At 41.6% G+C, this 22,951-nt stretch overlaps 1 protein-coding gene across 5 annotated transcripts in view; it reads right to left on the bottom strand.

The window, feature by feature from the left end:
* Nucleotides 1-22,951, bottom strand: part of smarcd3b (SWI/SNF related BAF chromatin remodeling complex subunit D3b) — a 63,405-nt gene that overhangs the window by 13,095 nt on the left and 27,359 nt on the right. For 2 of the 5 annotated variants that reach the window (XM_086306546.1, XM_086306544.1), the window contains exons 2-7: nucleotides 13,067-13,287; nucleotides 7,294-7,383; nucleotides 5,167-5,209; nucleotides 2,888-3,010; nucleotides 2,637-2,762; nucleotides 1,853-1,948 (exon numbers count right to left, since the gene is read on the bottom strand). In XM_086306546.1, the coding sequence (XP_086162672.1) occupies nucleotides 1,853-1,948; nucleotides 2,637-2,762; nucleotides 2,888-3,010; nucleotides 5,167-5,209; nucleotides 7,294-7,383; nucleotides 13,067-13,287 (699 nt within the window). The remainder of the gene's footprint in view (nucleotides 1-1,852; nucleotides 1,949-2,636; nucleotides 2,763-2,887; nucleotides 3,011-5,166; nucleotides 5,210-7,293; nucleotides 7,384-13,066; nucleotides 13,288-22,951) is intronic. The other 3 variants (XM_086306545.1, XM_086306547.1, XM_086306548.1) reach the window with 3 other exon arrangements.

Genomic DNA, 22,951 nt, shown 5'->3' with positions numbered 1-22,951 from the left:
CTTCATTTGTATTTTCTGTTTTCATTTTTGCACTCTCACGGTATAAGGCCCTCACACTGAGCTTCTGGCACTTTTATTTTAAATATGTTGTTTAAAAAGTATTCTAGACTGCATAATTTTTATGCAGTAATAAAGTACCTATATACCAATTTAATTTCCTGCTTTATTTTGAAATTCCTTTTCTTGTTTTATTGCTGCTCCTTCCTTCCTGTGTCCCAACAGCTAATTACTCAGCGAATGTATGCATAACCTTACAGCTCAAGCTTTAAAGTTTCAGTGATTCTGTTGTGCATGCTGACCTCTGTTTTCTCCTTTGCTGAATTTTTTTCAGACCCTCTGTGCAACCGCAACCCTGATCAACAAAACTGAGATGTGGACTTTTATCCTGTGTACCTTTAAATCCAGTTTCCAGTCCATTATTTGGTTCAGCCACTACGCTGCAGAAAAGTCTGCCTTGTCTTGAATATAATGGAACTAAAAGCCTGCTACCTTGTGGTTTAAAAGTGCCAGAAAAACGTATTTTAAAAACTCAGCAGCAGTAATGTTCCCACACAAACTCTGCAACACTTTCGTAGGCAGGCACAGAGACACTTTCTCCAGCATGTGTTTCAGCCCTGAGGTCACAAGGACCGAGACATAAAGACCTGCTTCACAGCCTTTGTTACATTTTTACACGTTTATCTCCTTTTTGTAACAAATATTCCATTTGCATAACTTTCTAAATTGTGTAACACATTAATATAACAACTTCTGGGTTTTCGCCTGCGTCCACACTATCGTTTCAGTCGTCCACATTTAAACGGCCGAAAACGCCTACGTTCCAGTCCTGCGCAAGACGATTCGACCTGCCTCATTTCTGTCTGCCGTTTATAATGCCCTTCGCTATCTTAGTTTGATTGGTCACATGACTGCATCACATGACTAAAATGTGTCATAGTTTTCGAAAAAGCTCCGGGTTTGCTGTCCACACCGCGACACAAAAACGGCGTTTTCAAATGTATCCGCTGTGGAGAGCGTTTTCAAAACGCAGCGTTTTCCTTGACCGAAAACGCCGTCTCAGTGTGGACGGACGGCCAAAACGGAGAGAAAAAGATGCGTTTTCAAACGAAAACGTATTAGTGTGGACATGGCCTCAGGGTTCAGTATCCTAGCCAAGGATACTTCAACATGCAGACTTGACCTCTGACTTCGATCTCGAGTTCACTGAAATAGACACTAATACTACCTGTGATTACAAAAAATACATAAAAATCATAATAATAATAATAAAGGCGTAACCATGTTTATTTTATCATTATTAATATATGTTTTACAATGTTACTGGTACAGCGATGTTACCGTGAGCCCTGCCAGGTGATTTCTGGAAACCGGCCCTGACTCTGAGTTTTTCTAATAGACTTTTTAGGTGATTTGATGACCACAAGGTGAGTACCATCTAGTTTCATTATATTCAAGTGAAGCTCGATATGACTACAAAACTCACACCAAAACCATGCAGGTGGATACATTTCGATACAAGCCAAAGGAAAACACGTATATGTGATTTCAGGGTGAACTTCTACACGAAAGCGGACACCACACACTTTTAGAAAATCAGCTTTCAGGTTTGCAAGGTTGAGTATTTTGCACTTGAAAGACACTGGGGACCCTTTTGAAGGTGAACATCTGTTACATTTAAAATCCACTGCAGTAGAGCAAAAAGTGTGTTTTTACTTTCGTGTTTTGTGCAGGTAAAAGTGTAAAATTAAAGCTGCTGTTCATCCATTTATTGATCTGAAAAATGGATGATTTCTGAGATCAATGCAAATTTCGCAGGTGAGTGTGTGGTTCCTCCTCTGTGTTTTGAGCTGACCTCGACCAGGTGGTTGTCAGGACCGTACAGGTCTTTATCCAGCTCGATCACCAGGCTCTTGAAAAACGAAGAGAATTTCTTCTTCTGCTTCCCCGGCTGCAGAGCAAACAGATAGCAATCAGAAAGACGTCGGTTAAGACCCATAATCAGTCACACACATGCATGAAACACTCATAAGCAGATTCACAAACGCAAACTACTGTTGCCATGTCTTTGCTTATAGCAACATTACTCATCAAAAACCCACGAGAGGCGGGGTGAGATCAGAAAAAAAGAAAAAGAAAAAGAAAGACGCAAGACATTCTCAGAGTCCACTTCCTCCGAGCTCAACCAGAAATATTTGTGGTCTGTGAAACCTAAATGCTTTGTGCCGCTGCTCTGAGAACATCAGAGCTTTTTGCAGTCAAGCTCACGGCACAAGAAAAATGCAAAAACCTTCTGCTTTTAAGACACTCGCGGTCCCTCAAGACGCTCTTCTCAACATCAGTCGTTCATTTCATATTCTGAGCCAGACGATACTTTTCTGTCCGTAGTCGTTTGAGCGCATCATTACCGAGCCGAAGACGACCGAGAGCAACTACGAGATCAAAGAGCGGCACACTTTAATACCAACCGGGATGATTTAGATGTGTTATTATTTTAGAGGACAAGCAGTTATTTGACTCATGCTGAATTCATCTACACCCAGCCACGACAGCTCAGTATTCAGTTATTTTCCTTAAAAAAAAAAAAAGGACTGTATTAAAACTAAACCCATGCATGACTATGAATAAAACAAACTCACATCATCCAGCAACTTCCCCTCTACTCGCAGTTCCCATGACGCAATGCTGCCATCAGAGTCATCTGCGTCAGGTCTGGCAGGGTTGAAGGTGTTGGAAATGTAAAGCCTCAGTTTACGCTTCTGCTGCTGGGACAAGGCCATGACAATAACACAGTTTAAAGGGAGATCTCTGTCTGTTTCTCTTTGAACTGCAAAACTATCCTTAAACAGCATTTTCTCGTTTGTCCCGAGTCCTGATTTCTTTTCGATACCTTCATTGGCCTCTTCAGGGCCTCCTGGATGTCCACGCGTTTGCGCATGATGGTCTGGTCCAGTTTGCGCTCAAATGCGAGCAGGTCCATGTAGGCCTGAGACTCAGGGACCAGCTCACGGATCTGCTCAGAGGGAGGACAGGCTTAGGTTAAAATCAGATAAAGTTTCACACCCTGGATTAAGAAGTAAGATTTTCTTTGCATATCTAAATAGCACTAAAGAATTTAAGCTGATAAGCTGTCTATTCTGGTGCGGGTGCTGGTAGGGGGTCTGTTGTCTACTTTAGCCCCTTACATTCAGTATCCTGTAATTTAACCTTTAAGAAGCTTTAAGGTTAGAGAAAAAAACCCATATTATTCCACTCTAACTTTAAATATGGAGAAAATATGGCTATATGGCTAACTGCTAGCATAAAACAACACTACAAAAATGAGAACTTTAAACAAAGCCTCCAGAAAATACAGCTAACTGCTAGCGTAAAACAATACTGCAGCTTATCATATAAGGTGATAAAAAACACACACACACACACACACACACACACACACACAAATGAAGATAAGAATAGGTGGGAAAGAAATAAAGTTACCAGATTATGAAAAACAGCAATAATGCACTGAAGCTAGTTAGCTAAGCGAGTGAGCCCACTTGCAGCTAACGCTAATGCACGGTCATTCTAAGGCTTTAAGTATCAGGACAATCATCTGGTCTTTATCAGTTCTTAAGATTGAAAAAATACAACCTTAGATGACCAACACATGACTTGTGATACCTTTTAATTATTTATTTAACAAAAACCCAAAATGGAGAAGCAATGTGTGAAAAACTAAGTACATCCCATAAGTCAGTATCTTGTAGAATCAATGTTAGCAGTGATAACTTGAAGTAACTGTTTTCTATATAACAGTTATCAGTCCATCATATCCTTGTGGTTGAATTTTGGGCCACTCCTCTTTACAGTGTTGCTTCATTTTAATGAGGTTTGCGGGCATTTGTTTATGCACAGCTCTCTTAGCATCCCTCCAGGACATTTTAGGCAAGTTGGGGTCTGAACTTTGACTTTTACAGCACCTTGAGTGATGATGTTAAATTTGGCTTTGCAAATGTAACATACACAGAGCACACATCCTAACTGTCTGAACCCCTAAATTATTTAAAAAGTATTTTACATTTTTAAAAGGTTTGTGCACTATAGGGCTCTTTTATATGAAAATTAGCAAGTACGATTTTTTATTATCTGACTGTATTTGTACATAAAGTTGGCATTTTTTAGAGTACCTAATGTGTTTTATAAGCGTTTCTTTTGCAAACGAACTGAAGCTGAAGTTCATTATCCCCGCTGAATTTGAATTGAGGAGTGGCATGACAATGAAATATTCAAACAAAGCACAACTATCCTGAATGCACTCCACCACTGCTCCACAGTCTCTCATTATCGTGGTGGTCCACACCAGCCTCGTGACACCAGGGGATCAAAATTAGATGCAGGCCGTGCAGCCAAGCAGCCAGGAGTCTCAGGCATTACCATACTGATGAAAGTCCTCGGAGCATCAAGGGCTGCTGCTCACCAAGCTGGGCACACATGCTCCTACAGTTCCTCCCTCCCTCTTCGTTCACGTTTCTTTCTAAAAGGCTGCCTTCATTGTGCTTCTCATTCCTCCTCTATCTCCATCTCGCTCCCTTTCACTGGGCCGAGGTGCCGAGCTGACGGAGGAGTGTGGCAGACATTCCCCGTGCCTGACTCATTATTGTGTAGTGGCTCCCCAGCTGTGCCTGCAGCTATCTCCCCGTCTGGGCTATGTCAGGGGATAAGACCTAACCTCTCAGTCTCCAGATCTGTAAAGCGCTCTGTGTGCTGGCCAGGACGTGGTGTGGCACGGGGCCGAAAACCGAGAGCACGGGATGCAAACCACAGCCGGCACGGACTCTCACCTGTGGCAGCATGGTGTTTCTGCTGCCTCCTTCAGTTTTACTTGTGGTTGCGTCTTTTCAACATCCCGCTGACTACGCCGATTCAAAAAAGAAAATCAATGAGCCGCTGTCCAAGCAGCAAAATGAAACCCTAAAAAAAAAAAAAGCCCCAAAACCTTCAGATCTGTTCCCCTCATCCTCCCTCATCTCATTTGGAAATAACAAATAATCACCTGGCCCTCTGCGCCTCCCAAGAACCCCAAACATCAAAAAAACGACCGGGATTTTTTCTGTGCAGCGCACAAAGGCTAAAAAACACACACAGAGAAAAACACACAGCAACAAAGGTAAAAATATGCAGCCTCACCCTTTGCGGAAGAATCTTGTCTGCCATTTTCCTTCTCTTAGCACTAGAGAGAGAGGGAGAGAAAGACAGGGAGAAAGAGGGAAAAGAGAGCATGTTACTATGGTGACTGATAGCGTAGCACCCAGGCCATCTGCTAAAATGCTGGGCCATATCCAGCACCCCAGCGTCCCAGCTGTGTGTGTGTGTGTGTGTATCATGTGTTTGTGTGTTCCCTGAGATGGAGCGGTACACCTGGAGAGCGAGAGCCTCTAACAGCCAAAAAAGTGTCACATCTCTTCCCTGACATGTATTCACTGCACGCACGCACACACACACACACGCACACACACACACACACACACACACACACACACACACACCTTCTGCAGAATCGCTGAGGCCGCCGCTGCAGGACTCGGATGGTGACAGGATGTGTACCCATGACTTTTCAGGATTTATGCGTGTGTGTGTGTGTGCAGCTCATTAGATTCATTAATTCCTTGCAGCGTGAACTTCATATATTTTACTTACCAAGAAAGGGCTAAGAGCAACAAGAACATCTGTGCCAAGTTGTCAGAACTTTCTTTCCAGGTGACGCTGATTGCAAAAACATCACTACACCTTCCTACACCCCCCCAAGATTTCCTTAAATATTTAATCATCTCCCCGTGTAAAGTGCTCTGTCGTTGATGCCTGCAGGAGGACGCTGCCTAAAAACAACAAGACGGCACTACACTGCAAAAAGAGCATAAAAAGAAAAATAAAGAAATAAACTCGTCTCATGAGGACGGATCATTTCAACTCACTTTTCTCATTAAAGATAATAAATAATCTTGCCTTTAGGGTGTTACGTCCTTGGGGCGATTTGATTAATTTGTAATCTTGTTTTAGGATATCGAGAGCTAAACTGAGCTTTTTTAAAGCTGAATATTTTGATTTGCTTCCTTGCTAAGAGTTACATTAGAAGATGGAGTGGTAAATATAGACAGCCGGGCTTTGGTTGAGATTAGAAACAAGAAAGGTTCACTAATTAACCACACTGTGGTTTTATCTCTCATAATCAGCTGTTTTCTGTTTATTTAAAGGCCTTTAAAGTGCACTATTGACCCCTCAATGACCCCTCAAATTCATAAGTAAAGGAGGTATCAACCTGAAATGTTGAAAAATGGATTTAAACAGTTAAAACCAGCAACTAAATCAATTTTACTAGATTGTAGATTTATTAGATACTTTATTAGGTAGCAGGAGCGGCCGACATGAATTCAATTTATTTACACTGATCAGCCACAACATTAAAATCACCAGCCAAAACAGGTTCGGCCCACCAGGTTACAGACAGTTGGTGTCCTGTGGGGGTTTGGCACCGGGATCCATCGGGTCCTGTCAGTTACTGGGTGGAGGCCGCTGCCGTTGGGGAGTGCCCACGTCAGGTTTGAGTTTCATGGCGTTAATGTTGTGGTTGATTAGTTTACACTGTGATGACATTTGAGTTTCAAGGAAACAGTCCAGTAAGGAATCAATTTAACAGATTAAATGATTAACTGATCACACAAATCTAAGTACAGATTGATTTTTCCATAATTACATGAAACTTTAAGAGTTTAAACACTACAGGATCTCTGGAACTTTGCAGTGTGTTTTGAGTTCTCGCCCAGCTCTCTCTGTGGGTGGAAATTTCTCTAGTTAGTTAGATTACTTTTTGTATCTAGAAAAGATTTTTTGCAGTGTAGTGAATTTTTCTGTCACAGTGCACTACAACGGTCTGTGAAGCAGTATGTTACATCAGCATGCCAACTACTGAAACAAGCCTGCTGCAAGGAGAATTGAAGGATCCGGGAGTGCATTGGAAAGGGGAAAAAACAAAAGAAACACAAAACAACCCGCCATTTTACACTCTCTTAAAATGGTTTGAGACTGGATTTCTATTCTATTTATTTTTCTGCTCTAGCTGCACAAAACCGTTCCCATCATGCCATGCTCCAGCCCAAAGCATGCACCACTACATTTCAGGAGTCGGCTTCTACGACCTCTACGTTTGTTTTCTCATTCAGGAAGTGCTGGGCTCAGGTGAAAAGGCAAGAAGGAAAAAAAAATAGGCCAGAGTCATCAAACGAAAGAAAACGGACATGCAGCAGAATAAAATCCTACTTTGATCCGAGCGTGGGATCTGATTGGGGCTCTCTCATGTCCATCTGCCTCGCCGGCATCTCATTGGCTCCGGGGAATCCGACTGGCTTCCTAAGAATTGGTGAGGATTCGAAGGTTGTCCGATTAGAGTTGTGGCGAGACACACACTCAGTGGCAGCAAGTACGAGGGTAAACACCTGGTGGTTCTGTGTGTGTGTGTTGGATGTGTGTGTGAAGTTCAAGGGTCTGTTAGTAGGTGCAGACAAGGGCAGGCACTGGGGATGGGTAACGGTGTCCATGCATGCACAAAGTGCAGCAGGGGAGGACCTGGGAGGCGTCCTGCTCGTCTGAGGGACACGCTCATCCAACAGTTTCTCAGTGAACCAAAACAATCATGCTTCACACACAAAGACAGACAATACACTGATAATGAACACAATGGGAACAGACAAGCAGCGTGTGGTGGTTTTACCTGTTTGGGTTCAGCTCAGGATGGCCCTATGGTGCATACATGGTTGGTGATTTATGGATAAATAAGAGCTTTTTGTCATTTCCACAGCCAGAAAAGTAGCTCCTGACCACAAAACTCAGCCTTTTTTTAACTGCTGCATAAAACCTCACAATCCTCCTAAGCAACATTAAGTGTCCAAGGTAACCGTGCGTTATGAGCAGTGAGGAAAGTTTTACTTCAAGGACCAACATTAATAGCAAAAACCAAGGTTCGGGGGTTTATAAGTAATGTGGCACTCAGGGGAAATAAGAGATAAAATTGAAGACAAAAAAAAAAACCTAACCAAAATATAGCAGGGTGTGGATAAAGCTGGGGTCTGAAGAACAAAGAGGCAAAGCTAGAGGAGGGAACACGGCACGTAATCTTTAAATCTTCTATTTTACGGCTGCCGGCAGTGGTTTCAACTCTCCTGGGGCGGAGATTGAGGTGCAACACTCTGAAATCAACTGGAAGCTGTCATTCATTCAGAGGATGTACAGAGACGATGCAGTTCTTCATCTTTGTGCTGCTTTAAAGTGGAAAATCTATTCCAGAATGAGGTTTGAGCCTATTTTTGAGGCAATGGTCAAAGCAGTAGTGGCCAGCCAATCGTACATTACGTCATGTTGCAATATGCGAAGTGTCTGTGGTGAGCAAACAAGGTTTTTTTCAGTTGTAGTACAACAAAACAAATGTTTCCCCTTTCTGAGAGAAACGGAGCAGAAACGCACTCGCAATACTCAAACGTGGGATTCTGTATGTTTTTCACACTATATCATTAATATACAGACCATAGACTGTATATAAAAGATGGACGTAGCCATCCATTGGATGACACTTCTACTCGAGAGCTATCATCCTGGACAAATGAGTGTTTTGAAGCCAGATGTTACGAGTGAGTGGCAGAGCTGACTTCTTTTCCACAAGCACCCACTCAGCTCAACTACACTCTACTGGACTCGGTTTTGATCATTTTCCATTATAACTGAGTTCCACCTCAATGTGGCTGTGGTCACAACAAGACAACAATGGAGGACATCGTGGCGCCATCATTGGCGGGTTTGACTCTTGTGAAGCAGTCAGTCTTATGACTCATGACTCATGAAGTGACGTCACTGCCTGGCCAATCAGTGGCATGCAGTCTGCTGGCGTCACATTTTCAGCTCAGAAACCCAGCTGCATAGGTTATAAAAAAGTACCAGTCGAGTCAAGTAGGTGAATGATGCAGTGACTTGTCAATCACGTAGTAGGCCCGCCCACATCCTGCATTTTGAGTCGACTGGAGACCACACTAAACATGCGATGAGTCCATAAACTCATCAGGAAGGTGTGTTTTTAGGTCATAGATTCAAGTGAGCTTTCTAATAGACTTTTATAAAACAAGATTTCTTTTTGCAACCACATAAGTGGCTTTTTAAATGCTGGCATGGAGAATAAATCCAGGATTAATGCACTTCTGCTTTGACTTGACTTTTTAAGACCTACATCCAATTTTGGGGGGGAGAGCCCACCAAAAATACATCAACAGAGTCACAACGTTAGCTTATGGTGTGTGTGTGTGTGTGTGTGTGTGTGTGTGCGTGTGTGTGTGTGTGTGTGTGTGTGTGTGTGTGTGAGTTAAATTGTTCCTTTCTGGGTCCAGGAATTTCCAAAAATATGGCATCTAGTGTGCAGTCACCATGTTTAATTTAAGACAGATTTACGCTTTTGAACTTCATGCACCATATAAGTGAGAAGTTTACACCTACATGCTAGTTGAAGTACCTGAATTGAGACATGCGTGTGAGTTACATATAAAGATAATCTGTCCTGTGGTGCTTCTTCACAAACTTTTTAGGAAAATATATACAGACTTTCTAGGACAAAGGGTTGAGTATTTGTACCAATTAATGCAAAGTATTTGTAGCAGGACAGCGTAAGCTCTGCAGAGCACGTGTAGCTGGGACCATAAGGTCTCAATGACACTGCAAACACAGGTGGCCCGCCCTCGGCTGGCAGCAGCAGCAGCGTGGAGTCTGAGCTGGATGGAGGCGCCGGACCATCAAAGCGTTTGCCAGAGGACGCGCACTCCAACAGAGCAACAGGGAGCGAAAAAGACAAAGACACCTGAACAGGTCACCCTGCACCATTGATCAGAGCCTCCACAGCCGGCTGGGCTGCTGTGGGGGTTGAGGCCTCGATGCAGTGCAACATTTCCCCTGACCTGTTCGACAAGCCTGCTAAATTATAAGTGGATCAATCGTGCTGCACGTAGCAGGAGAATGAAACAGAGGTCCACAGAGTGTGCATATTGATCCCCTTTCTAATGACCAAACCTGGCACGCACTCGTCTCCTTGTAGTCATGAAGCTACTCTGTGAGCCTCTGTGTGTGTGTTTGTGTAGCCTTGAACTTTTCTGGACATTTCCTGGAAGGATCTGTATGTGAGATCATAAATGTCTGAATCATTCGGACCAGAGGCGATCCGTGCTAACTCACTAACGGAGATTTGCCGCGTTAATGCGGTTATGGCGTTAACGTCATTTTAATGAGATTAACGCTGACAGCACTAATCCAAATATATCTAGATTGAAAGTATATCACTTTAATTTGCAGCAGTGGGTTTATTTATTAGAATTTCTATATAGTAAAACGACGTCTATGCAAATTAGTAAGTAATGGTTTCAAATAAACAGTATAGAATACAAAGTGCTACAATTGCACCCAAAACAAAGTGGATTAAAAGCAGGTGCGACCTGTGGTTAACAGGACTAAGCTAAACAAAGCATTTCCAGTAGTAAGTAAGTAGTAAGTGTGAACAATTTCCTGTTGTCTGCTACATGTGCGAAAGGGCAACGACAAACAAAGTGTGAAAACGAACCCGTCCTCTATTTCATTTGATGGCAACTTCCACTACAGTTGTGGAAGAGGGGGAAGCACGAAATTCGACCTGTTTCGGAAAGTAGAGAAAACGAGCCATACGTGGATATTCAGCGTATCGCTGTAGCACAAAGCGTTTGCATGGACAGATCAGCTCCGTTTAGATTTAACCATGTGCGCGTCAAATTACCGTAACTCGTCACTATTTTGGGAAAGAGAGAAAATTAAAATTGAAGCAGAGAGAATGCTGCTTAGGTTTTAAACAGAAGGTCATAGGAAGTAATGCACAACTACTGCCGGAGGGTGCTGGTAACGCACCTGGAAGCTATTTGCAAACTGACATCAAACAAAAAAATAGAGCAAGAACAACTTAGCTAGCAGAGGGCGGACTTAGAAAACGAATAGAATAGTTAATGCTAGTTAAATTTTCCTACTCTAATCACTTTGTTTTATGAATACATGCGTTAAAAGCATGACAAGACACAGAATACATGTTTCTCATACAACTAATTAGAAAAAGCAACAATATGCGAATAAATTCTCCCAAAGCACTTGACGTCCTGCTTAGTCTCCTGCACGTGGCTCTCTCTCATCACCGTCTCCTTCACTGTGGGTATGTCTGCATGAAGCCTCGAGGAACATTAATGTAAAAGTGACCTATGTGTGAATGTCAAATGAAGCCTGCAATGTTACGTATCCCGGTTTGACAGTAGATAGCGTAAGGATAAGCCAAAGAGACTACCAGAGTCTGAACGTCTGCAGACAGCTGTGAGGATGCCACGTTTATGCGATGGTAAAAATTTACACTACAAAGACGCTGAAGACAGCTAGAGGTCGAACCGAGAGCCAACATTCAGTCGTGGCAGCGACTGTGATGGTGAGAGTGGATGTATACAGCAATGAGCGAGGCGAAGGATGCAAAACGAGGCGAGCAGCAAGAGAAGGGGAAACGACATGAAATGGAAGCTGAAAAGTGACAAACACGCACAAAGGTCATGGTTTCACTCGTCACCGGTGGGATTTTTTAAGCTGGATTTGAAAGATTTTAGGAGATCACAGTGCGGAAATGTTGACGTACACGTTGGAGGTACTTCGCTAACATTTTTTAAAATGATTTCACGACTGTTAAACTATGTCGGCGTTAAAAAAAGTAAAGAAAAAAAAACTAAACAAAGAAATCACATGATTCATGTCTGATCTCCAGTCAAATAGTTTCAATTTACAATGAAATTAAAGAGAAAAGCAGCAAATGATACATTTCATGATGGCGGAGCTAGCAGTTATGTGGTGTTTTTTTGGTTAGTTGCACTAGCAGTGCAAGTCTGCGGCGTGGCTCAGTCCCCCCACTTTTTATCAAGAGCATTTCTACAGTTTTTATAAGGAATGCAATGAAATTTTGTGCAGTCATGAATCGTGATCACTTTAAGCAGCTACGGTAGCCAACATTTGCCCAAAGGTTGAGCATTCAACACCCTCAACCTGTTGGCAACAACTTTTAATAACAACATGAATGAAAGGGTCGTCTAGTGGGAGGCAACCTGTGTTCAAAGCAGGTCAGACTCGGACTGACTGCATTTACTTTCAGACAGACTGGCAAAGTTTTGCAAATCATTGCTAATTGCACCCTTTGGTTGCAACTCGTCTGCAATATACGTTTTGCAAAAAGGGACTCGACTCAACTGGTTGCCAACCAGTTGTATTCTGGTTATTCCTTTATAAAACTACTGTTGTTGAGTGCCAGTTTCACGTTACAGTTACACTGGTGTCCTGCAGCAGCTACGTCACTATTTATGTGGGAATTTCTGAAGTTCTTTTTCAAATCTCTGAGATGGACAAACCGGACTCTGAATGCAAGAAGTCAGTGCAAAATTAAATGGGATTTTTTGTGTACGCAGACTGTGACAGGTTTGTGATTTTCCATGTAATTTCTAACCTGACCTCATTGAAATGGAAGCTGATAGCACGCGGACTCTCTCTTATTGCCGTACTAACGGCACCAAAGTTGCTTTGAAAGCAGCATCTAGACTGCGAGTGGTCTCAGACCTGGTCCCCATCTCCAAAGCAACCACTTTAAAAGCAACAAGATTGAAAATTTATTGCATGTTGTTGCAATAACTTTTTTGTCAGTCCTAAAATATAAATAAAATAAATTTAAAATAGGTTACAAGTATAATATACATAATGTTACATAATACTAAGACATTTAATTTAAGATATACAGTTATATTTCAGATTTTTGTAGAAAAATCTCTCCTTCCCATTGTTAACGCATACTTTGATTATCATCAACATCTCAGGAGAATCAGCTTTTCCCAAATCTTCATCCAGATGAAAGTGTAACCACTGTTGAGCTCTTCGATCACATAAAAGCAGACACACAAAGGGTCATTCATTGCACACCATGCAGTGTTTTTGGCCGTTGTAGGTCACTTGGATTCAAACTCACTTTCTGGCACGGTTCTGGACGGCCTGCTGCTGCTGCTGCTGCTGTTGCTGCTGCTGCTGCTGCTGGACCTGCTGGGAGGGGGCAGGCCTCTTACGGCTGGGCTCCATCACTGGGGAGGGCAGGCCGGGCCGCACCGCCGGGCTCCCTCCGTACGGCGGGCCGGGAGGGCCCATGGGAGCTCCCTGGTGGGGCATTCTCGCTCCAGACGGCATGCCGGGACGCTGGAAGGAAAGAAGAAAGACAGAGAGCATGTATTATATAGAAAAGATTCTGAACGTGTTTTGTAATTCATTTTAAGCAAAAATGAGTCTTTCTAAAAATACAACAAAGACATAGCAGTGTTTGATTCCAGGTGGAGTGAAGGGGGGACTCTTCTTTGAACACGCCTGACAAAAACACGAATTAGAGCTCCAACAAAGAGCTTCACATCAGCTTCTAATCCAGACGCCACAGACCTGACCCAAAACCCAAACAGCACGCTCACAGAAATAAATATTTTGACTTTCTTCCTCTCTTTGGCAACCTTTGATAACCTTTCAACAATCAAACAGCAGCGGCTTTTACGCAATTTATTGACGTCAATTTGCACCATTTCTGTTTGTGTGTGTCTCCATCCTGGGCAGCGAACATGAAGATCAAACCCAGCTGTGAAGCTTTAACTGCAGCGCCGTCTAATATTGGATTTGTTAGACGGCAACAACAAATACAACAGCGAAAACGTCAGATAACCACAGATCAGTCACCTTATAAAAGAACCTGTTATGCTCATTTCCAAATGTTGATTCTTGGACGTTGCTAGAGTAGCTTTGCATGATTCAAAGCTAAAACTAATCCTTCTTTATCTTAAACTGCACATTGGTGCAGCCCATCAGTTCATCCTCTATGAGCCAACTTTCTTCTGATTGGCTGCCCCTTGCAAACAGAAGGGTTTGAAGGTGGGGCTGTGTGCTTGAGATTACCATATTAATAATAACAGGAGGCCGTCTTGACCCCATCTAAGTGCCTAAATGTATCGAGCAGTTGAACAGGTGTACCTAACGAAGTGGCCACGAGCGTATATGACAGCATATACGAAAAACAGAAAAGTCCGCTTTAAGAAAACAACTCTGATTACCAGAAAATACCAGAAACGAGAGCAGCTGCAGTGGAAGAATCACCAATATCTTGTTCTTTCCGCCTTATCTTTTCTCCTCTAAACAAAAATCAGGGTTGGCAGCTGGAAATGAGAATGCACAGAGGTTTTTTCACAGCAGTCAAACTCTGTGACATGCACACTGGAGCGCTAACACACACACACACACACACACACACACACACACACACACACACACACACACACACGTATGTCTCCGAAACAATGCAAGCAGTGTCGGAGACCACACTCCCGTTCTGACGCCTGCGAACAACTGGGCACCTCTCACCTGCGCCTGTCACTCCCATGGCAACAGCTGCCTCCCGCCTCGGTTTATTGTCTGAAACCGAACAGGGCAAAAGAAAGCGAGCGAGAAAAGAAAACGCCTGACTTCATCCAGACCTCCGACTGTCTGTGAAGGGCTCCACCAGAACACATCCACAGAGAATAACCAGTCCTCTAATTAAAAAATTCTATTAATTGAAATCATCAGAGAGGAAGAGCGGAAGAGGAAGACTGATGCTGGAATGGAAAATATCACAGCAGCAGCATTTTTAATAGCCGGGAGATGCTTTTCTTTATGTGCGTGTACTAAAGCCACCATAGAAATAAAAGCAGTAGTTCCTGTAATGCAGCGGTCCCCAACCTTTTTTGCGCCACGGACCGGTTTATGCCTGACAATATTTTCATGGACCGGCCTTTAAGGTGTTGCGGATAAATACAACAAAATAAAACTAGTACTGGTACCGAAAAAAAGAAAATTTATTCATAACACACGTGAAAAGACCCAGGAAAACCGAGTAAACGATAAAAATGATAACAAAATAACGCTGAAAACCGATAAAAACCCTGAAAACCACTCATTTCACACCTGAGCCTCAACTCTCGCGGCCCGGTACCAAACGACTCACGGACCGGTACCGGTCCGAGGCCCGGGGGTTGGGGACCGCTGCTCTAATGGCCATATGAGGCTTGGTCCAATGGGGGATGTTAAAACGCTCAACTTTAAAGCATTAAAAAGCATTTTCGCAGGGTGGGGGGCACAAGCCAATGTACTCCTGATAGGGATAGGGGGAGATGGAGGCAGATGGCCTGCTGTGGTGACCCCTAAAGGAAGCAGGAAGAAGACGAAGGTCAAGAACAAAAACAGTTTTGGTCTGCAGTTTCAAAGAGTTTTAATTATCTGACAATTTTTTCATGGTTCAGACTTCACATGGGGCCCCGATGACATTTTGTAGAGTCACCATTTTTATTTGTTTCTTTAATTTTGTCCGTAGCGTCATGGCCACTTCTACTGGACAATATTAAAACATCGAAGTGAAACATTCTTTATTTTAGGTTGAATTACAGTTAAAGTTCAAATGAATCCATTATGTTTTCCACAGTCTCTGAGTAATCATGTGAAATAATAATAACAAAAATAAACATGATTATAGGTTTTTCCCTAATCAGCCACAGCATCTGTGTCCCAAAAAAGCTGCATGACTTTGTTCGCATTGCTTCCTTTATAATAAATGCTTAATAGTTTCACAGAGAGTGAGAAGTGATTCAGAATTGTCAAATAATCTTTGCATAACTGAGTTCCTATAATGAAAGATTGTTTTATTGATGTATTCTGAGGTGTCAAAATAAGCGATTAAGGGTACAGGGAAGGTCGTCAAACGTCGTGTTTATCAGGGAAACACTTGCTGCAATGGTTAGCAATGTGAGGCCAAAAATCTGTACTTTTATTTTATTTTAGGGAAAATAAATAACAGTTTTGAGGAGCGGTAAAGGTTCAGTTCGGCTTTTTTTTCCCCCTTCCCAGAACATCTAATAGGGTTCCTTATTGCATGATATTATTGGGCTGAAAACTGAGGACATCACTTCACCTTTTTACTAAAAATAATCTTCTGTGTGCTCGTAACAATAATTCAGTACTCCATGTAGCCTACAACAAGAAAAATTCAAATGTTATTAATAAACCGCTCGTCCTGTGTTCACATTGTGTTTAAACACAGCTTTAAATCATAGCCTCACTCGGTAAATGTAGCTGAGTAAAAGTAAAATGTTTCTTTCACACTTTCAATGTGGACACTTCATTAGGTACACCTTGGCAGCAGAGGTTGGACTCTCTTTTCTTTTCTTCAACGAGGTGCTGGAAATATTTCTCCGATTTTGGTGCATGTTGACATGACAGCATCACACAGCTGATCTATTGGACTGAGATCTGGTGTCTGTGGAGGTCATGAGTGCAGTGACCTCATTGTCATGCTCAAGAAACCAGTTTGAATTGGTTTGAGCTTTGTAACATGGTGTGCTATCCTGCTGGGTACACTGTGGTCATACATGGATGGACACGATTAACAACAATACTCAGGTAGTGACAAAGTGTGCTAAGAAAATAGTTCCCGCCGATCACACCAGCAGCAGCAGTGTAAACTGTTGATACAAGGCAGGATGGAGCCCTGCTTTTACATTGTCACCAGATTTTGACCCAAAAGTCCAGTTTTGGTGAGACTTTGCAAAATGTAGCCTCGGTTTTCTCCTCCCAGCTGACACGAGAGCTAACCAGTGTGGTCTTCTGCTTCATCTGCTCTTCTGCGTACCTTGATTAGAACGAGTGGATATTTGAGTCACTGTCGCCTTCCTCTCAGGTCAAAGCAGTTCAGTCCATTCTCATCTGACATCAACAAAGCATTTTCACCCAGAGAACCGAGGCTCGCTGGGTGTTTTCTCTTTTCCACACTGGCTGTGTGGGAAAATCCACAGCAGATCGGCAGTTTCTCCAACCGGCACGAACAACCACGCCACCTTCAAAGTCACCTAAATCCCCTTTCCTCACTCCGACGCTCAGGTTGAACCTCAGCACGTCGTCTCGACCACGTCTACACCGAGTTGCTCCCATGTGGTCGTTAACAAGCAGGCGTACCTAATAAAATAACACGTGAATGTACACTTCACGTATTTGCTGACTTTAAATGAAAGCAGAGCGCGTTTCCACGCAGTGAAATGTGCTCTATAAATAAAGCTGCCTTGCCTTGAATGAATCTACTCGCAATGTGAGCATCAATCGAACCAGAAACTTTTTATTTTGGAAAACACTCACAGGATATTTTCAGTGTTTTTCTTCTCCACCTTCCTTTTACTCAAAAAAAAGCATATATACAATGTTACATACGCGCCTCATTACTGAGTGAATTTAATTACAGCAAACACGCCAACACATTTACAGAGCAAGAAGCAGACGTTTCCTTTTCTTTCTGTGCCTTAATTAAATTATTATTTTTTCAGTTATTTAAAAAGAAATCTCTCTGCGATAATTATGTTCATCTAAACCTCGCAAAGCGGTGAAATTTCTCCATCTGAATAGAAAAAAAGAAGAAGTCTGAGCACAGAAACTGCAGCTACATTTGGTAACATAGCGGGTAAATGTTGGAGGAGGAGGACAGCTGAAGGATACAGCTCGAGGGGGGGTTCGTGACCTCACGCATGCTCGCATTTTTCTTAAGTTTGTCATCTCTACATGTAGATTACAGCGCGTTCGCACTTGCGCAGGTCTGAGGTGATCTTTAGACCGTTCACAAACACAAACAAAGAGCAGAGAGCGGAGGTAGTAAGCAGCAGGGAGGTTTAATAACTCCGCGCTGACTGTGGATTTTTATTTCCTGACGTATTGTGTGCCCTTTGAAATGGTGATCGAGCAGAGATCCTGTGATAAGAACGACCGAGCAGACGCTGCTGTCACTCCGGCCACTGAGGGGGGGAGGGGATGGGGGTCAGAGCAACTGAGAAGGGTCTGGGGATAAAACAACATATGGCGGAGGCCTCCTGCTCAAAAGCTGTTAAGAGAGAGGTCCTTCTCCCACTTCCTAGCTAAGCTGGAAAACAACACCCAGACAGGCAGACAGAGCTGCTGCTGCTGCTGCTACAACTCCGTCTGGAGAATGTGAGCCATCCAGATAACAGATACACAAAACCATCGCTGGATAATGTACACACACACTCACAATGAGCTGCGCTCTATAATCTGACCTGCTGAACTGACTCCAGCACTCTGCCCGGAGCTCTGCCAGCCAGCCAGCCAGCAATCGAATCTGCCATGTGGATGGATATCTGAGAAGTGTGTTGGCATCTCTGGGAAGGCTGGAGGGATTTGAAGAGGCCAAACTTATCCCACACCGTACTAAACATATGAATCTGTGGGTTGTTACATGCACAGTCCCTGAAAGGCTTCGATTGGAGCTCTGAAACCTGCTAAAATCTGAGGATGAGGCTGCTTCCTTAAGACTTGCTTTAGAACAAATTCCCCATCTTTCATGTTATGTGCTGCTATATGTTTTGAAGCGCTTACAGAGCGTGCTTTTATTTTAATGTCGTTCGTGTTTACAAAAGGTGATTAAAGGTGAATAAAGCTGCAGGAACTGATTAATCGATTGGCGGATAATTCATTCTCCGGCATAGCTGATTAACAGCTTGAGTCATTTTTATTAACTGTGCTTTAATTTCAGCATCTAGCATGTTTTCACTTTTCATTTAGTCACCTTGCGGACACATTTTTTTTATCCAACTGATGAATATTTTTCTGAATTTCTCTTAGCTTAGTTTCGTCTGCAACAAACCCAAAAGCATGGACAGAAAAACCTCAAGTCTAACCCTAAAATGACCATTTTTACGTTATTGCTTGCAAATGTACTCAAACGAGTATGTGACTGGATTTATCAAACCCTTTCCGAGCCGAATTAAAGAGCATTTGCAGGTTCCTGTTTTATTTAGTTTAGCGGCGTGGAGGGCAGTGAGAGCGGCTGTCGTTCAGATTGTCATTAGCCCGTTTGAAGATTTCAGATCAGCTGCTAAAACTCTGCTTACAGTCTGGTGTTTACACGAAGCGACACACTTGATCACATTTGTCCTCCTCGCCGACTATCTCATCTCCGTCGTGTGTTTGATTCGCTCCCCGCGGGAGGGTTATCAGTCATCTCGTCTGTGCTGTAGTTACTGTAAGTACTTTAATACTTTCAGAGGGCCCCGGCAGATGGAGGGCAGGCGCAGGACGCTGAGCGGTTCTTTGATTTTGGTGTTTATGTGGAGCATATTTATTGCGTTTGGGCTTTTTAAGCAATTATTTTTAACCTTCAAGACGTCACTCAAACAGCAGCAAGACATTTATATGTGCTGTTGTGACATTTTTCTATTTTAAAAACGTTTCCCACCATGATTTTCTTTTTAAATTAGCCCGTTGGGGTGGCGAGTATTTATTGAATTTATCCACTTATAATCACCGCATTCTAATGTTTTGCATTTCATTTTGACAATTTTACGTAAAAAAAAAAATATATATATATATTTTGAATGTTTCTGCAAAAAATAGCTCAACTATAACATATTTTTTTAAATTCTTGCCATTTTTCACTCTTTCTTTGACAGAGCGGTGCAGAGAGGAGGCAGGTAAGCAGGTAGTGAGCAGGTGTGGAACGACATGCATGGTCTGGGTTCGAACCCTGGTGCAACAAATATAGATGTGTAAACCCTCTGAGGTCATTTAAGATGACTCAAACCCTAAATATCCATGTAAAATACTGACCACAACAAAGAGCCAGGAGGGAAAGAAAGTCACAGCATTTTACTAGTTTTTGTTGTTGCACCGCATATAAGCACACATTAATCTTACTATAACGGCAGTACTAAATGCATTTTTATACGTACACCATCTCCTCTTTACCGGGCGAGCAAACATCGTCGCACACACGATTATTAACATCAAATCCGAACTCTTTTCCTTTTTGTGTTCACATGTCACCTTCAACATGTCGCCCACAGAGATTCACTGAAGTGTAAACCGATTCAATTTGATTTACACAGCACCAAATCACAACAGCAGTCGCCTCCAGGTGCTTTATTTTGCAAGGTTAGGACCTATAGAGATAACCCCAACAATCACACAAGCCCCTATGAGCAAGCACTTGGTGATGGCGGGGAGGAAAAACTCCTTTTTTACAGGAAGAAACCTCAGGCAGAACCAGACTCGACCACGGGCAGGGGGAACTGTCTACCACGGCCGGGTGGAGGTGAGGGGAGGGAGACAGGACAAAAGACACGCATCAGGATTTTTATTCCTGCCTGTTTTTTGGACCGTGTCGGGTCTCCAGCTGTCCGTGTCTGCAACTGAGTATAATCCAAGCTTCAGACCTCAGAGACTTAAAAGCGGACATCTGAGCAAATGTGTTAACAGATACTTCTGTATTGTATCATCTCTGATTGATTCCTGAAACACAATCTTCAGGACATTATTTTGGTTACATAAAGCAGGATTACACTTCAGGGGCAGGCTAATTTGTCAGATTTTGAATTAGCTGGATTAGCCAAGATAGACTAACTCTGGAGTGTAGTGGTCAAGTCAAAGAGCCTCGGTTTGAAGGCCATCCGGTGTAAAAAATAAATAAATATTAATTACACATGCTTCTATCAGTTAAGACCTACTAGCTGATTATTTTATCCATCAACAGTTTTCAGTTGTCAGGAGAAAAGCTAACCGGGACGTTTTATTTGGTTTCTCACCCGTTAACAGTGAAACAGGATTGATTGATTGATTGATTGATTGATTGATTGGTAATTTATTTCAACATGTGAACAATATACAAGTACATTTAGAAAAGAAATGAGAGAAAAAAAAATACTATACAAATTACATACAAAAAAACATTCTGATTAATTTACATGTTGAAAGGGAGTGGGAAGAAGTATACACTTATTTAATCCCACCCCTGTCCCATAAATTATCAGTGAATATTTAGTCAGCTTCCTTACTGATATAATTTGTAATAAAAATAGTGAACAGATTTCTGATATACTATATACTATAATATCACATCATGAGTTTTTTGTTTGTTTGTTTTTAAATAGAGACATTCACTTAATTTAAATATTTTCCTTTTCTTTATAGTTCGAGAAGATCATATTTTTATAACTCTTTTTGAACAGTTTTATGTTTGGACATTGCTTTAATTCCATATTCAGTTTGTTCCATAGTTTCACTCCTTGAACAGAAACACAAAAGCCTTTTCTTGTAGTACGTCCCTTCATTGTTTTGAAGTTACAAAAACCCCTTAAATTATAACTTCCTTCTTTCAAAAAAACCATACTCTGAATATTACCTGGCAGTTCTTTATTTTTTGCTTTGAATAGAATTTGTGCTGTTTGGAATTTCACTATATCGTCAATTTTCAATATTTCAGACTGCAAAAATAGTGAGTTTGTATGTTCCCTATAACCTGCATTGTGGATGATTCGAATTGCTTTCTTTTGAAGAGTAAAAAGTGAATGTAATGTGGCTTTATAGTTATTGCCCCAGACCTCTGCACAATAGCTTAAGCATGGTGAAACCAGTAAACATAGGCAATATGAAGTGATGTTCTGTCGAATACCTGTTTTGCCTTGTTTAGTACTGCAATGCTTCGTGATACTTTGGAATGAATATATCTTACGTGAGCTCTCCAGTTAAGTTTGTCATCTATTATTACCCCCAGAAATTTATTTTCACTGACGCTTTCAATATCAACACCATTTATTTGAATCTTTGCATTTGTATTTAAACTACTATTTCCAAATAACATCAGTTTAGATTTATTCAAATTTAATGATAATTTATTTTTATCAAGCCAGAACTTCACTTTACTTATTTCATTAGTCATATCCTCCAATAAATTCTGCAGATCATCACCAGAGCAAAAAATGTTTGTATCGTCAGCAAAGAGAACCATTTTTAATACTTTGGACACTTTACAGATGTCGTTAATGTACAAGTTGAAGAATTTTGGACCTAAAACTGACCCTTGGGGTACACCACAAGCAATGTCCGTACATAAGGAGCAACCACCATTTATTTTCACAAACTGCTTTCTGTCACTTAAATAACTCCGGACCCAATCTAAAACTACCCCTCTGACACCATAAAGTTCCAGTTTTCTTATTAATATATCATGATCTATAGTGTCAAATGCCTTTGTCAAGTCTATGAATAACCCAGCCACATATTGCTTTTTGTCTATGGAATTTGTGATGTATTCTATTGAATCTAATAGTGCCGATGATGTTGATCTGCTTGATCTGAATCCGTACTGACTCTCAGTGAGTAGTTTATGTTTATCTATAAATTTTTCCAGTCTGTTTTTAAACAGTTTTTCAAGAACTTTTGAGAATTGAGGTAGTAAAGAGACAGGCCTGTAGTTTGTGAAATGGTGTTTGTTTCCAGATTTGTATAGAGGTATAACTTTTGCTATTTTCATTCTGTCTGGAAATCGACCAGTTTGAAATGATAAATTACAGATGTATGTAAATGGTTTTATAATAGCCTCAATGACTCTTTTAACCACTATCATATCAATATCATTACAATCCAAAGATTTCTGATTTTTACATTTTTTGACAATTTCAAAAACTTCATTTTCATCAACGGCTGTGAGAAACATATAATATGGATTTCTGTCAATCAGTGTATCGGGTTTTTCCTGTGCTTTCCCAGGATGAGTGATTGTTCTTGCTAAATTTGGTCCAGCAGTTACAAAGAATTCATTGAGACTATTTGCCACAACATCCATATTGTATTCTTCATGGTCATTACAAATGAAATACTTGGGATAGTTCTTTTGTCCAGTTCCACATTTTATAACACTGTTCAGGATTTCCCATAATCTTTTATTATTATTTCTATTTATATCTAATTGCTTCTTATAGTATTCCTTTTTACTATATCTAAGTATATTAGTTAACCTATT

The sequence above is a fragment of the Aulonocara sp. 'chitande type north' Nkhata Bay genome, linkage group LG9, assembly GCF_057382095.1.
Source record: "Aulonocara sp. 'chitande type north' Nkhata Bay isolate Kocher_YH1m ecotype deep benthic linkage group LG9, A_spYH_male_GT1.1, whole genome shotgun sequence".
NCBI classification, from domain to species: domain Eukaryota; kingdom Metazoa; phylum Chordata; class Actinopteri; order Cichliformes; family Cichlidae; genus Aulonocara; species Aulonocara sp. 'chitande type north' Nkhata Bay.
Note: the sequence above shows the minus strand (reverse complement) of the source record. Positions and strands in the feature narration are given on the sequence as shown.